The sequence below is a fragment of the Oncorhynchus masou genome, chromosome 26 (genome assembly GCF_036934945.1).
Source record: "Oncorhynchus masou masou isolate Uvic2021 chromosome 26, UVic_Omas_1.1, whole genome shotgun sequence".
Lineage (NCBI taxonomy): Eukaryota > Metazoa > Chordata > Actinopteri > Salmoniformes > Salmonidae > Oncorhynchus > Oncorhynchus masou.
The window spans coordinates 4,019,386-4,037,203 of record NC_088237.1 but is presented as its reverse complement, the minus strand read 5'-3'; the positions used below and the strand labels follow the sequence as shown (position 1 = coordinate 4,037,203).

The 17,818-nt window shown below is 43.2% G+C and overlaps 1 protein-coding gene across 1 annotated transcript in view; it reads left to right on the top strand.

Moving 5' to 3' along the window:
- The window catches only part of LOC135514660 (fibroin heavy chain-like), a 64,540-nt gene that overhangs the window by 7,865 nt on the left and 38,857 nt on the right, over positions 1 to 17,818 (top strand). The window contains exons 2-17 of the mRNA XM_064938151.1: positions 1,552 to 1,815; positions 3,126 to 3,275; positions 3,614 to 3,832; positions 3,927 to 3,953; positions 4,146 to 4,334; positions 4,650 to 4,835; positions 8,354 to 8,548; positions 8,677 to 9,006; positions 9,189 to 9,269; positions 9,392 to 9,439; positions 9,580 to 9,642; positions 9,728 to 9,778; positions 12,925 to 12,987; positions 16,077 to 16,127; positions 16,389 to 16,793; positions 17,209 to 17,235. Coding sequence (XP_064794223.1) covers positions 1,552 to 1,815; positions 3,126 to 3,275; positions 3,614 to 3,832; positions 3,927 to 3,953; positions 4,146 to 4,334; positions 4,650 to 4,835; positions 8,354 to 8,548; positions 8,677 to 9,006; positions 9,189 to 9,269; positions 9,392 to 9,439; positions 9,580 to 9,642; positions 9,728 to 9,778; positions 12,925 to 12,987; positions 16,077 to 16,127; positions 16,389 to 16,793; positions 17,209 to 17,235 — 2,349 coding nt within the window. The remainder of the gene's footprint in view (positions 1 to 1,551; positions 1,816 to 3,125; positions 3,276 to 3,613; positions 3,833 to 3,926; positions 3,954 to 4,145; positions 4,335 to 4,649; positions 4,836 to 8,353; positions 8,549 to 8,676; positions 9,007 to 9,188; positions 9,270 to 9,391; positions 9,440 to 9,579; positions 9,643 to 9,727; positions 9,779 to 12,924; positions 12,988 to 16,076; positions 16,128 to 16,388; positions 16,794 to 17,208; positions 17,236 to 17,818) is intronic.

Genomic DNA, 17,818 nt, shown 5'->3' with positions numbered 1-17,818 from the left:
CTCTGCAACACTCCACCAATCAGGCCTTGATGGTAGTGGCCAGACAGAAGCTGCTTCTCAGTAAAAGGCACATGACAGCCTGCTTGGAGTTTGCCAAAATGCACCGAAATACGATTCTCTGGTCTGATGAAACCAATATTGAACTCTTTGTCAGGAATGCCAAGTGTCACGTCTGGAGGAAACCTGCACCATTCCTACGGTGAAGCATGGTGGTGGCAGCATCTTGCTGTGGGGATGTTTTTCAGAGGCAGGGACTGGGAGACTAGTCAGGATCGAGGGAAAGATGAATGGTGCAAAGTACAGAGATATCTTTGATGAAAACCTGCTCCAGAGCACTCAGGACCTCAGACTGGGGCAAATGTCCACCTTCCAACAGGACAACAACCCTAAGCACACAGCCAAGACAATGCAGGAGTGGCTTCGGGACAAGTCTCTGAATGTCCTTGAGTGGCCCAGCCAGAGCCTGGACTTGAACCCAATCTAACATCTCTGAAGAGACCTGAAAATAGCTGTGCAGTGACGTTCGCAATCTGACCTGATTGATCTTGAGAGGATCTGCAGAGTTGAATGGGAAAAACTCCCCAAATACAGGTGTGCCAAGCTTGTAGGGTCACACCCAAGAAGTCTCAAGACTGTAATCACTGCCAAAGGTGCTTCAACAAAGTACTGAGTAAAGGGTCTGAATACTTATGTAAATCTGTGTTTTTAGTTCATTTTTATTATTATTTGCAAAAATGTTAAAAAACGAACTTTTTCTTTGTTATTATGGGGTATTGTGTGTGCAAATTTGCATAATGTCCAAAAGTGTGCAATGGAACAAGTTAAAGTAAACTATCAGAACCATACTGAACAGTACAGGCAATGAGGAAATTAAACGGTGCTTTATAAACTATGACAGATTTAATACAGGCTGGGTTTACACAGACAGCCCAAATCTGATATTTTTTGACACATTGCATCAGATGATTTCACATCAGTTGATCTGATTGGTCAAAAGACCAATTAGTGTAAAAGTATCAGAATTGTTCTGCCTGACATAGAACCGCAGAAGTTTTGTGGTCATTTAAGAGTCCAGAACAAATGAAAATATGGATGCACGGTTGTTTATTAACATGTAAGGCCAGGCCCTTTGTATTTAAGATTTACATGGTAATGAAATCAGCCGTCCACTGTGGACTGACAGAATGAAGAAGGGGAAAAAGGAACTGAGCCAGTAGAGAAAATCCTTCCTCTATTTTTCTTATTGGTCATCAGTGTTGCTGCCAAGGTCAATGTTTATCACAGACAATTAATCAACCCACCAATCAACCAATCAATCTGGCAATCAAACACACAATGTATTTTTTTTAAAATCACAATACAGAAATGTCCCTGAACACAGACTCAATCCCATACCTCACTTGACGATTGATTAGGTATTTTGGTGCTGGACTGGAACAAAAGCCTGGACTCCCTATAACTCTCCAGGACCAGAACTGGTTGTGCTATGTTTTAGGTGTGTGCTTTAGTTGTGTGTATACAGTGGTTTAACATGGTTGTGCTGTGTTCCAGGTGTGTACATACCTGCTGGTGTAGGTGAAGGAGCTGGGGCTGGATTAGGAGCTGGAGCAGGAGTCAGAGCTGGATTTGGTCCAGGTGGAGCTGGCACCGGTTTTGGGCCTGGTGGTGTAGGCACTGGATATGGGCCAGGTGGCGGAGCCGGAGTTGGACCAGGAGTTGGACCAGGAGGTGTAGGTGGAGCTGGCGCTGGTCCAGGTGGTGCAGGCTTTGGTCCTGGAGCCGCTGGAGGTTACACCAAGCCAGGGAAGACGGGAGGTAAGGGAGAACGTTAAACTATCAACTGCTATTTGCCGTATCTTCAATTTAAGTCTACTAGAAATTGTGTGCCCTCGTGCCTGGAGGGAAGCAAAAGTTATTCCCCTACCCAAGAATAGTAAAGCCCCCTTTACTGGCTCAGATAGCCAACCAATCAGCCTGTTACTAACCCTTTGTTAACTTTAAGAAAAAAGTATGTTTGACCAGATACAATGCTATCTTACAGTAAACAAATTGACAACAGAATTTCAGCATGCTGATAGGGAAGGACATTCAACAAGCACAGCACTTACACAAATGACTGATAATTGGCTGACAGAAATTGATGATAAAGAGATTGTGGGGGCTGTTTTGTTTGACTTCAGTGCGGCTTTTGACATTATCGATCATAGTCTGTTGCTGGAAAAGCGTGAACTATCGTTCAAAAGTTTGGGACCACTTAGACATTTCCTTGTTTTTGAAAGAAAATCAAAAAACATTGTCCATTAAAATAACATCAAATTGATCAGAAATACAGTGTAGACATTGTTAATGTTGTAAATGACTATTGTAGCTGGAATATGGAATATCTACGTAGGTGTACAGAGGCCCATTATCAGCAACCAATGGCACGTTGTATTAGCTAATCCAAGTTTATAATTTTATAAGGCTAATTGATCATTAGAAAACCCTTTTGCAATTATGTTAGCACAGCTGAAAACTGTTGTCCTGATTTAAAGAAGCAATAAAACTGTCCTTCTTTAGACTAGTTGAGTATCTGGAGCATCAGCATTTGTGGGTTCGATTACAGGCTCAACACAGCCAGAAACAAAGACCTTTCTTCTGAAACTCTTCAGTCTATTCTTGTTCTGAGAAATGAAGGCTATTCCATGCGAGAAATTGCCAAGAAACTGAAGATCTCGTACAACGCTGTGTACTACTCCCTTCACAGAGCAGAGCAAACGCGGTCTAACCAGAACAGAAAGAGTGGGAGGCCCCGGTGCACAAATGAGCAAGTCCTTTGTATTTAAGATTAACATGGTTATGAAATCAGCCGTCCACTGTGGACTGAAGGAATGAAGAATGGGAAGAAGGAACTGAGCCTCTGTTTTTCTTATTGGTCGTCAGTGTTGCTGCCAAGGCCAATGTTTATCATGTTCCTATTAAAGTCTTACAATGATTCATGCTCTCACAGACAATCAATCAATCAACAAATTGATAATTGCCTTTATTTAGTCTCAAGGTTAGGATGATGACCTTCGATTAAACAACTATCTGTTTTTTCATTTGCTGGGATGTAATTCTGATGATATGACCATTGTATCTTGCAGCTGGCTATGGTGGTCAGGTTGTAGGCCAAGGCCAAGGAGGACTGGGGACTGGAGGTCTGGGGGAAGGAAGAGTTAGACAAGAAGGAGCTGGGGCCGGACCAGGAGGTTATGGACATGGCGGTGGTTTAGGAGCTGGAGGCCTTGGAGCAGGTATACTATGAGCTACTCACTGTTTGTGTTTGTTATATTGGTATTTTCTTGGCTTAGAGATGTAATCAGGGCCGAACAACTGCATTTGGGGCCCCAGGGATATTTGTGGGGGGAGTGGGGTAGGGCAGATTTAAAGGAAATTTCCTGCTATCCTAAACATTTTTCATAATGCTGAGATATTTTTTTATAAGTTTTAAAGCTAATTTCCTGCAATTCAACACATTTTGCTATCATATGGTATCTGGGGGCCCGTGCCCTGCGTGCCCCTTCTGTAATCCGGCCCTGGATGTAATGGACAGATTCAGTTGTGGTACTGATACTTGAGTCTTCCTCTCCAGGAGCTGGCAATGGAGGTTGGGGTCCTGGAGTACAGGGGGCTGGACTAGGAGCTGGAGGTCTGGGAGGAGGAGGTCTTAGACCAGGAGCCAGACCAGGAGGTTATGGACCAGGTGGTTATGGGCCTGGAGCTGGTCTTAGTCTGGGCGGAGCTGTAGCTGGAGGTCTTGGTGGTGGTTACGGACTTGGCGGGGGTCTAGGTGCCGGAGACCTTGGAGCAGGTATGAGGCTCTTGATTTGATCATCTGATCAATTATAACTAATTTCAGTTCATTTTACAGAAATGTATTTTTGATGATTGTTGTGTTTCTACAGGAGCTGGAGGAAAGCCAGAGAAGGCAGGTGAGTGATATATGCAGTTCAGGTCTGCCCTAGACTTCTTTTAGGGCTCACAAACTATTGACTTGTTTTTTCAATGGCAGCCTATTTCCTCAGTATATCCAAATTAACACTACACATGACAAAGACCCTCCTAAAGCTTTTAAGCCTGTGTGTTGTTATCGAGAGGATGATGCAGTCAATCTTGATCTCCAGGAGCTGGCTACGGTGGTAGAGATCCAGGAGGACAGGGGGCTGGACTGGGTGTTGGAGGTTTTGGACCAGGTAGCTATGGACCAGGTGGAGCTGGTGCTGGACCAGGTGGCTATGGGCTTGGTGTTGGTCTTGGTCCTGGAGGAGCTGGTCCTGGAGTTTTTGGTGGTGGTTATGGACCCGATGGAACAGGTAAAGAACCCTGAGGTTTACAGATGGAGTACAGTCAAAGATACCGGCCGTGTTCCCAAAGGGCACCATATTACCTAAATAGTGCACTACTTTTTCCCATAATTGGGTGCGTTTTGGGAGTCACACTAACTCATGCAGTACAACCTGATCTTATGGCCTCTGTTATTCCTCTGCTGTTTCTCCATCTTTCTACAGGAGCCAGTGGGAAGCCTTCCAAAACAGATGTGTGTGAATCTTGTCTCTATGTTCAGTAGACCTTTGAGATGTACATGTTTTTGTCTGTTTGAGTCTGTATTTCTTGTGTTTGATCCCCAGGAGCTGGTTATGTAGGTCGCAGTCCTGGGGGACAGGGAGCTGGATTAGGAGCTGGAGGCTATGGACCAGGTGGAGCTGGACCAGGAGGATATGGGCCTGGTTCTGGTGTTGGCCAGGGTAGAGCTGGTCCAGGTGGTTTTGGTGGTGGTCTTGGAGCTGGCGGACAAGGAGACGCCCTTGGAGCTGGTAGGGTGTATGGTCTAACTCGTATAGCCCATGAGTCTGATATACTGTAACTTGCTACTGTAGGTGCGTCTTTGGGTGCTATTAATGATGACAAAGTCTGTGACTGCTGTAATGGAGTAAAGCCAAAGCCATGTTACCATCTTTATGCACTAGCATCCATAGAATTAGGAATTCGATTATTAGAATGGACCTTCTTATGATGGTCCAAAGGTCAACCATGTTGGTCAGGGAGTTTGTCAACCATGGTTTGCCAGTGCTGAGATAAGATATTGTGTAAAACAATGAATGTTAATAATGTATCTGCATTGTATGTGTGTTAGCTAGGTAGCCACAGTTTTAGAGGAATGATTCCATTAATTTTTCAAATGAACTGCCAACATTCCATTCAAGCAATGCAGTCAATCCACAGCCATGCACTGGCTGAAATCAGTTGATGATACAGATGTACTGTAGGATCTTAATTTGCTCACTATTTTTTTGCTGATAAGTTTCCTGCACAGGAGGAAATGCAAACTTCTAGTGTATTTGCGTTTTAAAAAGGCTTCTAAAGTTTGTAATTTCAACTTTGAAATTTCAGACTTGTTTTGCCCTAATGGAAAATGTATCGACCCCTACAAAAAGGTATAATAATTATAATTCACATAATAATTCAAATATCCTGTTGCGGCAGGATTATTTTCCTGCTATAGCAAGCGGTCTCAAATTAAGAACCTACATCTGTAGGACTTAGAGTTGTTAAACAAGTACTCCTCATATAATCAAATATGATATCTCATATACATATACACTCCATGGTCAGTTTATTAGGTACACCCATTGCCTACAGAACAGTCTGAATTCTTCGGGGCATGGATTTTACAAGGTGTTGGAAAAGTTCCACAGGGATGTTGGTCCATGCTGTAGATTTGACAGCGCTACATTCATTCTGTGAACAGTCCATTCCATCTCATCTCAAAGATGGTCAATTGGGTTTGGTTAGCAGCAATGTTCAGATACACTGTGGCATTCAATCGTTGCTCAATTGGTATCAAGGGACCCAAAGTGTGCCAGGAAAACATTCTCTACACCAGTACACCACCGCTGCCAGCCTGTACCGTTGACACCAGGCAGGATGAGTCCATGGACTGATGCTGCTTACGCCAAATCCTGAACCTGCCATAAGCATGAAGCAACAGAAAATGGGATTCATCAGACCAGGCAATGTTTTTCCACTCCTTAATTTTCCAGTGTTGGTGATGGCGTGCCCACTGGAGCCACTTCTTCTTGTTTTTAGCTGATAGGAATGGGACCCGGTGTGGTCGTCTGCTGCAATAGCCCATCCGTGACAAGGACTGACGAGTTGTGTGTTCTACACACCACTGTGCGCCGTTATTTGTCTGTTTGTGGTCCGTCTGTTACCTAGCACGATACTTGCCATTCTCCTTTGACTCATTAACAATCTGTTTTTGCCCATAGGCTTGCCGCTGATTGGATTTTTTTTGTTTGTTGCACCATTCTCGGAAAATCCTAGACACTGTCTTGCGTGAAAAGCCCAGGAGGGTGGCTGTTTATGAGATATTGGTTCCTACATGCCTTGCACCTATAATCATACCGCGTTCATTCTAATGTTCAATCAAAGAGTAACTGAATGCCTGCCTGCTTTACATAGCAAGCCACGGCCACTGTCTGTAGGAGTGATACATTTTTGTGAACTGGGTGGCGTACACAATTAACTGGCCGTTGAGTGTATATCATATGATATATACATGTATATATCATATAATAACACAGCTTTCCAAGAAATAAAATCTGAGACATTTATAGTCTGTTTATACAGAAAATGTCTAACTTTTTTTAGAATTATATGACAATACTTTAGGTCGATTATATTCCATTACACAATTTCTGATACATCACATGCTTTAATTGTATTTTCCTGCATAAGTGAAAGCAGGAAATGGATCAAGTTATCCATCATTTCATTTCCTCAGACACAACTGAAGCCTGGGGTTGTTATTTGGATTGTATGCACACCGAACATGCACACACACACATACACGCACATGCACGTACACACACATACACGCACATGCACGTACACAAAGGCACACACACAGCTTATATAGAATGAGGAATGTTGATGATGTTATCCGAGGAGCAGTTCTCGATGCTTATGACCCGGCTTTGTGGAACCTTTAGTTAGATGTTCCACCCTTTAGACAAGAGGTCTCCAACCTTTTCTAGCATGAGAGCTACTTAAAAAAATGAAATGTTGTGAGTTAATTTTTTTCTAGCTTTTAAATAGGCACATTCTTCTCCTCTCCCATGCAACTCTTCCTCAGGTCCTTAGTGTATAAGAGAAAGTAATGCACTACGTTTTCTGTCAATAAACCTGGTAAAATAATGGTTAAAAAACAACTTTAAGGGGGGCCCTATAAAATTAGATTTTTTTTCCAAAATTATGTTTTAGCAGTTTTATTTTTCCTGGTTTTATAATTATAATTATCATACTAAATGGAGTGTCTCGAATTTATGTCCAGAATAATACAAAATGCACTGAGACTGAGTTGACTTTGCAGTTAACATTTAATTGAGAAGGTTTTGGGGAATGTATTTCTGTCAACCCACAAGATGGTTATCACATCAACTGGCTACACACGGAGTGATAGACAAATGCGCACACCATACAGACAGACAGGCAATATTGCTGGAAATTAATTGGCAGATATTTTCATAGGTTTGGCTTTTTAAGCCAATAGTGGCTAACCAGGGGTGGGATAACCTCAATGTTGCGTTGATTAGACAGTAGCTGGGAGCTTGCAGTGTCAGATACTTGTGTGATTTGTTTAAGACAGTTTACGATGGATTACATAAAAAAATGCATATACTTTCGGAATTGTTTGGTGAGCTACTCATAGGTGGGCTGCGAGCTTCTTGAGACCCCTGCTTTAGACCATGAGATAGAAAGTGTGCCACAGACCTGGGTTCAAACACTATTTGAAATACTTTAAAATATAACAATGAAAAATGTTTTCCAGATTGTAGCTTGTCGATTTTTTAATTTTTTAAATTGCAATGCGAGTATTGGGTTGAAACTGAGACAACCTGGTTCAATTTGGGTACCGGGGTAAAACCAGTTCAGAAACACTGATGTGGTGTCATACACCTGGGAATTAGACTGCATGCTGTAATGTAGCTGGCCAAAGGAGGGCAGTGCTTCGTACTCCAGGGCTTGGAGCCGGGCTTGGATTTAATTCAAGCACTAAACCCTTATATACTCAGTGTGTTTTTAGAACATTAATCTCAGTGTTCTATTTTGGAGTGTTATTTAAAATGTATTTTGCATTAACCTCAGAAAAATGTGTCCACAATGCAAGGATGCCATCATGTGTTGGATTCATATAAAACATAATTCCTCCTGTGTACCCATCAGGGTATGGAGCCCTCGGAGCAGGGTGAGGCCACAATTTAATGATGCCGTCATGTGTTGGATTCATGTAACACATCAAAACATCATGTCTATACTGTGTTCCCATCAGGGTATGGAGGCCTCGGAGCTGGGGGACTGGGATCCAGAGGTACAGGTCAGGGGGCTGGAGGACTTGGAGCAGGCCAAGGTCTTGGAGCCGGCCAAGGAGATGGATACAGACCTGGAGGAGGCTACGGTGGTGCTGCTGGTGGTCTGTACCCTGGAGCTGGAGGGGCGGGGGCAGGCCAGAAACCTCCCAAAACAGGTACAGGCTCCGGGAGGATGGGGCTAGGGGTGGAATGACCAGAGCCATATGTCATAGGTATACAGAGTTTTTATTACTATTGCCTGATTGTTCTGTGCATTTCTCTCACACTTTTTCATTTGCATTAGGAGCAGGAAGCACACTAGGAGGAGATGGATATGGGCCTGGTGGTGCTGGTGGATATGGGCCTGGTGGCGCAGGTGGACATGGGCCTGGTGGCGCAGGTGGACATGGGCCTGGTGGCGTAGGTGGACATGGGCCTGGTGGCGTAGGTGGACATGGGCCTGGTGGCGCAGGAACTGGGCCTGGTGGCGCAGGAACTGGGCCTGGTGGCGCAGGAACGGGACCTAGTGGCACAGGTGGATATGGTCCTGGTGGCGCAGGAACTGGACCTAGTGGCGCAGGTGGAGTTGGCCTTGGTGGTTTTGGGCCTGGTGGCGCAGCAGTACCAGCTGGAGGTTAGTAAGGGTTTATCAAACCCGAGAACTATGACATCCACAGAGAACATGCAAAAAAAACAGAGAGAGACTGAACACTATTTCATTGTGTAAAGTATATATATTAGACTAAGTGGGAAATGAAGGAAGAAGATATGCAGTACAATACACCTCATTAAGATGAATGATGTATATTGTTGCAGCACCAGTACTTCCACAGACTGGAGTCCCTGGGGGTGGAGCTAGAGAGAAGAGCGGTTGGAAGGCCAACAAACAAGTGCCAGGTAAACTACAAGTCCCAGAGGCCAACTCTATATCTTACTGCAGTACAGATGTAAAGGTAGTAGTTTTATTTCAAAACACAGTAGTTTTGTTTTGTCATATATTCCTTACTTTATCAACACAGGTGTTGGAGTACCTGGACTTTATCAAGGTGGAATAGTGCCTAGTCAAGGTAGGTCTGCCAAGATGTTCTGATTTGGTTGATATGTTGTGAGATTAGATGAGCTGAGATGCATTACAATACTTTACATGTCTGCTTTTGCAAAACTTTGCTTTGGTGCTCTCTCATTTCTCCTCCATTATTGTGTTTAGGTTTCGGAGGGCGTGGGGTTCTACCAGGTGTTGCCACTGGATCCGGACTTGCTCCCCAGACAGGTGAGTCTGTCATCCACCTGTTGAACTACTGACCTTTGACCCCTAATTCTGCACCCTGTTGACCTTGGTCTCGTCTTTCCTACAGGGGCAGGTGTGCTGGGCCAGGGTGGAGTTGGAGCTGGCACTGGAGCTGGAGGTAAGGGTTTATCAAACAGAGAGGGACAACAGTGTTATAATTGATTTTATAAGACGTGAATATACAGTGAGCTCCAAGTATTGAAACAGTGACATTTTTGTTGTTGTTTCGGCTCTGTACTTCAACACTTGAAATGATAGGAGGTCAACCTCTTAAAGGGCAGACTGTCAGGGCAGACTGTCAGCTTTAATTTGAGGGTATTTTCATCCATATCAGGTGAAATGTTTATAAATAACAGTACTTTTTGTACATCGCCCTCCCCATATTTTAGGGGACCAAAATTATTGGGACAAATTCACTTGCAGTGCATTTGGAAAGTATTCGGACCTCTTATCTTTTTCCAATTTTTGCTACCTTAAAGCCTGATTCGAAAATGGATTACGCAAAAAAAAATGTCCTCATCAATCTGCACACAACACACCATAATGACAAAGCGAAAAAAATAATTGATTAAAAATCAAAAACAGAAATACATTATTTACATAAGTATTCAGACCATTTGCCATGATACTCGAAATTGAGCTCATGCGCATCCTGTTGCCATTGATCATCCTTGGGATGTTTCTACAACTGTATTGGAGTCCATTTGTGGTAAATTCAATTGATTGGACATGATTTGGAAAGGCACACACCTGTATATATAAGGTCCCACAGTTGACAGTGCATGTCAGAGCAAAAACCATGCCATGAGGTTGAAGGAATTATCTATAGAGCGCCGAGACAGGATTGTGTCAAGGCAGATCTGGAGATGGGTAACAAAAAATGTCTGCAGCATTGAAGGTCCCCAAGACCACATTGGCCTCCATCATTCCTAAATGGAAGAAGTTTGGAACCACCAAGACTCTTTCTGGAGCTGGCCACCCGGCCAAACTGAGCAACCGGGGGAGAAGGGCCTTGGTCAGGGAGGTGATCAAGAACCAGATGGTCACTCTGACTGAGCTCCAGAGTTCCTCTGTGGAGATGGGAGATCCTTCCAGAAGAACGGCCATATCTGCAGCACTCCACCAATCAGGCCTTTATGATAGAGTGGCCAGATGGAAGTCACTCCTCAGTAAAAGGCACATGACAACCCACTTGGAGTTTGCCAAAAGGCACCTAAAGGACTCTCAGACCATAAGAAACAAGCTCCTCTGTTCTGATGAAACCAAGATTGAACTCTTTGGCATGGATGCCAAGTGTCACATCTGGGGGAAACCTGGCACCATCCCTATGATGATGCATGGTGATGGCAGCATCATGCTATGGGATGTCTTTCAGCGGCAGGGACTGGGAGACTCGTCAGGATCGAGGGAAAGATGAATGGAGCAAAGTATGGAGAGATCCTTGATGAAAACCTGCTCCAGAGTGCTCAGGACCTCAGATTGGGGCAAAGGTTCACCTTCCAACAGGACAACGATCCTAAGCACACAGCCAAGACAATGCAGGAGTGGCTTCGGGACAAGTCTCTGAATGTCATTGAGTTGCCCAGCCACAGCCCAGACTTGAACCCGATCGAACATCTCTGAAGAGACCTGGAAATAGCCGTGCAGCAACTCTCCCTAACCAACCTGACAGAGCTTGAGAGGATCTGCAGAGTTGAATGGGAGAAACTCCCCAAATACAGGTGTGCCAAGCTTGTAGCGTCATACCCAAGAAGACTCGAGGCTGTAATCGTTGCCATAGCTGCTTCAATAAAGTACTGAGTAAAAGGTCTGATTGCTTATGTAAATGTGAATATTTAAGGCTTTTATTTAAATAAATTTGCAAACATTTCTAAAAACCTGTTTTTGCTTGTCATTATGTGGTATTGTGTGTAGATTGATGATGGGGAGAAACTATTTAATCAATTTTAGAATAAGGCTATAATGTAACAAAATGTGGAAAAAGTCAAGGGGTCTGAATATTTTCCAAATGCATTGTATATGTGTATAAAAGTAGTAATAACTTTTAGTTTTTGTTTGATACATTTGCTGTTTGTTTTAGTTGTTTCAGATTATTTTCTGCCCAACAGAAATTGATGGTAAATAATGTATTGTCATTATGGAGTCACTTGATTACGGATAGTCCTGATGAATTGTGAATAATGATGAGTGAGAAAGTTACAGATGCACAATTTCATACCCCCCCCCCAGCAATATAAAATGCTAATCTCTCTTGTTATTGTAATGGTGAGATGTTAGCATGTCTTGGGGATATGATATTTGTGTGTCTAACCTTCTCACTATACATTATTTACCATTAATTTGTACACAAACTTTTGGGCACAAAATATCTGAAACGCAACCAAAGCAAACAGCAAATGCGTCCAACAAATTTGTAAAGTCACAAACTTGATGTTGCGTGCTATGAATATGGGACCAAATACTTAATTTTTTACTACTTTAATACACATATAAGTGAATTTGTCCCCATAGTTTCCGTCCCCTAAAATGCAGGGACTTTGTACAAAAAGTGCTGTAATTTCTAAATGTTCCACCTGCTATGGATGAAAATACCCTCAAATTAAGATTGACAGTCTGAACCTTAAAATCATTGTATCATTTCAAATCAAAAGTGCTGGAGTACAATACTTTTGTTGCTCACTGTATGTACTCTATATAAACACTCACCTTGTGCATTAATATACAGGTAACTGGCAAAATAAAGGAAACACTGAGTAAATGAGGGACACAAAGTATATTGAAAGCATGTGCTTCCACACAGGTGTGATTCCTGAGCTAATTAAGCAATTAACATCCCATCATGCGTAAGATCATTTATAAAAATTCCCAGTTGCCCATTATTTTGTCTACCATGGCAAGAAGAAGAGATTTTGAAAGAGGAGTCTCTAAGGAGCATAAGTGTGTGTGTGTCTCAGTTACCAGATCTCAACCCAATTGAGCACATATGGGGATGATTCTGGAACGGCACCTGACACAGCGTTTTCAACCACCATCAACAAAACATAAAATTATGGAATTTCTTGTGAAAGAATGGTCACATCCCTCTAATAGAATTCAGACACTTGTAGATTCAAATCCAAGATGCATTGAAGCTGTTCTGGCAGCTCGTAGTGGCCCAACACCCTATTAAGACACTTTATGTTGGCGTTTCTTTTATTTTGGCAGTTACATATACATTAATATAGAAATAAATACATTGTACATAGTGTATATTTTTCTCCTCAGGTGGCCGAGGCAGTTTAAATGGAGTGTTCCGTGGATATCCCCTCATATCACCTAAATCTGGAGGTACTGGACACTCAGCCTGGTCTCATAAACTAGACATAGTAAACATAAATTCGGGACACTCAAATTTGTATGATATGTTATGTTTTGTATGAGACTTAATGAAAGTAGCGTGATTGGTCGGAGTGAAAGGGTGGGCATATAACGCGAACGTCTATCGACCCAAATGTTTGCAAGTTCGAATCTCGTTACGGACAACTTTAGCATTTTAGCTAATTAGCAAGTTTTCAAATATTTAGCATGTTAGCTAACCCTTTTAGCTAACCCTAACCCTTTAACCTAACTCCTAAACTTTACCCTAACCCCTAGCCTAGTTAATGTTAGCCAGCTAGCTAATGTTAGCCACCTATCACCTAGCTAGAATTCAAAACATATCATGAGTTTATCAAATTCGTAACTTAAAGTATGTTTTAGAAATGTGTAAGATATTGTACAATTGCGGATTCTTAATATATACACTGCTCAAAAAAATAAAGGGAACACTTAAACAACACAATGTAACTCCAAGTCAATCACACTTCCGTGAAATCAAACTGTCCACTTAGGAAGCAACACTGATTGACAATAAATTTCACATGCTGTTGTGCAAATGGAATAGACAACAGGTGGAAATTATAGGCAATTAGCAAGACACCCCCAATAATGGAGTGGTTCTGCAGGTGGGGACTACAGTACACTTCTCAGTTCCCATGCTTCCTGGCTGATGTTTTGGTCACTTTTGAATGCTGGCGGTGCTTTCACTCTAGTGGTTTACCTTTATTTAACTAGGCAAGTCAGTTAAGAACAAATTCTTATTTTCAATGGCCTAGGAACAGTGGGTTAACTGCCTGTTCAGGGGCAGAACAACCGATTTGTACCTTGTCAGCTCGGGTGTTTGAACTTGCAACCCTCCGGTTACAAGACCAACGCTCTAACCACTAGGCTAGCATGAGACGGAGTCTACAACCCACACAAGTGGTTCAGGTAGTGCAGCTCATCCAGGATGGGACATCAATGCGAGCTGTGGCAAAAAGGTTTGTTGTGTCTGTCAGCGTAGTGTCCAGAGCATGGAGGCGCTACCAGGAGACAGGCCAGTACATCATGAGACGTGGAGGAGGCCGTAGGAGGGCAACAACCCAGCAGCAGGACCGCTACCGCTGCCTTTGTGCAAGCAGGAGGAGCACAGCCAGAGACCTACAAAATGACCTCCAGCAGGCCACAAATGTGCATGTGTCTGCTCAAACTGTCAGAAACAGACTCCATGAGGGTGGTATGAGGGCCCGACGTCCACAGGTGGGGGTTGTGCTTACAGCCCAACACCGTGCAGGATGTTTTTCATTTGCCAGAGAACACCAAGATTGGCAAATTCGCCACTGGCGCCCTGTGCTCTTCATCGATGAAAGCAGGTTCACACTGAGCACATGTGACAGACGTGACAGTCTGGAGATGCCGTGGAGAACATTCTGCTGCCTGCAACATCCTCCAGCATGACCGGTTTGGCGGTGGCATTTCTTTGGGGGGCCGCACAGCCCTCCATGTGCTCGCCAGAGGTAGCCTGACTGCCATTAGGTAACGAGATGAGATCCTCAGACCCCTTGTGAGACCATATGCTGGTGCGGTTGGCCCTGGGTTCCTCCTAATGCAAGACCTCATGTGGCTGGAGTGTGTCAGCAGTTCTTGCAAGAGGAAGGCATTGATGCTATGGACTGGCCTGCCCATTCCCCAGACCTGAATCCAATTGAGCACATCATGTCTCGCTCCATCCACCAACGCCACGTTGCACCACAGACTGTCCAGGAGTTGGCGGATGCTTTAGTCCAGGTCTGAGAGGAGATCCCTCAGGAGACCATCCGCCACCTCATCAGGAGCATGCCCAGGCGTTGTAGGGAGGTCATACAGGATGTGGAGGCCACACACACTACTGAGCCTCATTTTGACTTGTTTTAAGGACATTACATCAAAGTTGGATCAACCTGTAGTGTGGTTTTCCACTTTAATTTTGAGTGTGACTCCAAATCCAGACCTCCATGGGTTGATAAATTTCCATTGATCATTTTTGTGTGATTTTGTTGTCAGCACATTCAACTATGTAAAGAAAAAAGATCTAGGATGTGTTATTTTAGTGTTCCCTTTATTTTTTTGAGCAGTGTATTACGAATTGCAATTCGAAACATATCATACAAAATAGGTGATGGACAACAGCAAATTAATACATACCATAGTAAATGCAACATTTGAACAATTCCAACGATTTTACAGAGTTACAGTTCATATAAAGAAATCAGTTGATTTAAATAAATTCATTAGGCCCTAATCTATGGATTTCACATGACTGGGCAGGGGCGCAGCCATGGGAGCCAGGCCCACTCACTAGGCAGCCAGGCCCAGCCAATCAGAATGGGTTTTCCCTACAAAACAGCTTTATTACAGACAGAAATACTCAGTTGGGTGGCTGGTCTTAGACAATGCCACAGGTGAAGATGCTGGATGTGGAGATCCTGGGCTGGTGTGGTTACACGTAGTCTGCATTTGTGAGGCCGGTTGGACGTACTGCCAAATTCTGTAAAATTATGTTAGAGGTGGCTTATGGTAGAGAAATTAACATTAAATTATCTGGCAAATGCTCTGGTGGATATTCTTGCAGTCAGCATGCCAATTGCATGCTTCCTCAACATTTGTGACATTGGTGGCATTGTGTTGTGACTAAACTATACATTTTAGTGGCCTTCTATTGTCCCCAGCACAAGGTCACCAATGTAATGATCATGCTGTTTAATCAGCTCCTTTATGTGCCACACCTGTCAGGTGGATGGAATTATCTTGGCAAAGGATCACTAACCGGGATGTAAACAAATTTGACAGAAATTAGCTTTTTGTGCAAATGAAACATTTCTGAGATTTTATTTCAGCTCATGGAACATGGGACCAACACTTGACATTTTGTTCAGTATAAATTGAGTGTCCCGTATTTACGTACAAAATGTTCTGAGACCAGGTTGGGACACTATAAAACTACTACAACAATCCACAATCCATATCTATTATCCTGCTATTTCTCTTCCTTTTCATATTTCATTACTCCTCTTTGTCCTCTTCTTCTCTTCCATTTTTAGGGGCTGGAGGCAAATCAGCTAATTCCCGTGCCAAGCTTGCTGCTAAATATGGTAAGACTGAATTAATAATTAATCCTTTAGGAAGGTGGTAGTTGGTAGGTTTACGGTAAGACTATATGAACTAGTCCTTAGGAAGATGGTAAGTGTACGTTTGGTGACATAACAGGTTTTATTACCCAGGTATTGAATGATTCAGGTGTTTGTGGTCTGGGGGGGATTCAGGTGTTTGGTGTGGAGAGGCTCAGGTGGCTATGTTTTTGGGGGTTCAGTGTGAATTGGAGTCAAATATGAGAATTGTCTAACCCTGGCCAGCTGGAGCTGGAGGTGTACTTCGTCAAGGGGGCATGTCGGGAGCAGGAGGAGTACCTAGCAGTGTACCTGGAGCAGGTGGGGTCCCTGGTAATGGAGTTGGAGCTGGAGGTGTACTTCGTCAAGGGGGCATGGCCGGAGCAGGAGGAGTATCTAGCGGCGTACCTGGAGCAGATGGGGTCCCTGGTTATGGAGTTGGAGCTGGTGGTGTACCTGGTTACGGAGGTGGAGCAGGAGGCATACCTGGATTCGGAGGCGTACCTGGTTACGGGGGCGGAGCCGGACCAGGAGGCGTACCTGGGGCAGGGGGAGTCCCTGGCTCAGGTGGGTATGGATACCCAGGGGGTTACCCAGGTGGAGGGCGGTACCCAGGGGCTGGCCTAGGTGTAGGCGGTGCCTACCCCGGAGGTGAGTTAGAGACATAAAGGAAAAGAAAGGAGAATACTTGTTGCCAAGTTTTTAAATACTCCTAGCTGTTTTGATGTTGCAAAATTTTAACCATATTGACCTAAACATTGAATCTGGTCCTCAACTAACTCTAAGAGCATCTAAACAGTGTGTGGGGGCATTCTCCTATCTTTCCACATGATATCTTACATATCATTCACGTGTAGAATGTGCTAGATCTGTGTACACTCACTCCTACCACCCAGCAGGTCCCTCCATCTGGCTTCCTCCCTCCCATCCTACACTCTGCATGGCTACGCATTTGGCGTTTGAAATACAAAAGGAGTTCACTTAAATATTCTTATTTTTTGAAGGATAAGTTATTTAATCTGATGCCAATGCTAATTTTAGTTTCTTGCATCGCTCTATTTTACAGGAGCTGGATCTAAGGCAGCCAAATATGGTGAGAGTTTGCTTCAAAACCAAGAGCAATAACTATGATTTATTTAAGGTAACTGTCTGCATCCTATTCAGTTTTGGGTAAACTACTCGGAAAATATAGTGTACCAAGCTACCAATTACTTCACACTGGAAGACGTTAAGCTACACTAAAGCTACCCTTAAGAAACGTATAGTTTACTTAGTTAAAATTACTTTGGAAAAGTAGTTCACGACATCCAAACTACTTTGGGAAAAATGATAATATCTAAATCTGAAATGTCAGACTACAAATTGCAAGAATAGATCACTCTGGAGTCAGAATGGGTAATTTAGCCTATTAAACGCAAACTTACCCATATTATTATTATAACTACTTGTATTATTATATATACAGTTGAAGTTGGAAATTTACATACACCTTAGCCAAATACATTTAAACTCAGTTTTTCACAATTCCTGACATTTAATCCTAGGAAAAATTCCCTACCTAAGGTCAGTTAGGATCACCACTTTATTTTAAGAATGTGAAATGTCAGAATAATAGTAGAGAGAAATATTTATTTCAGCTTTTATTTCTTTCATCACATTCCCAGTGGGTCAGAAGT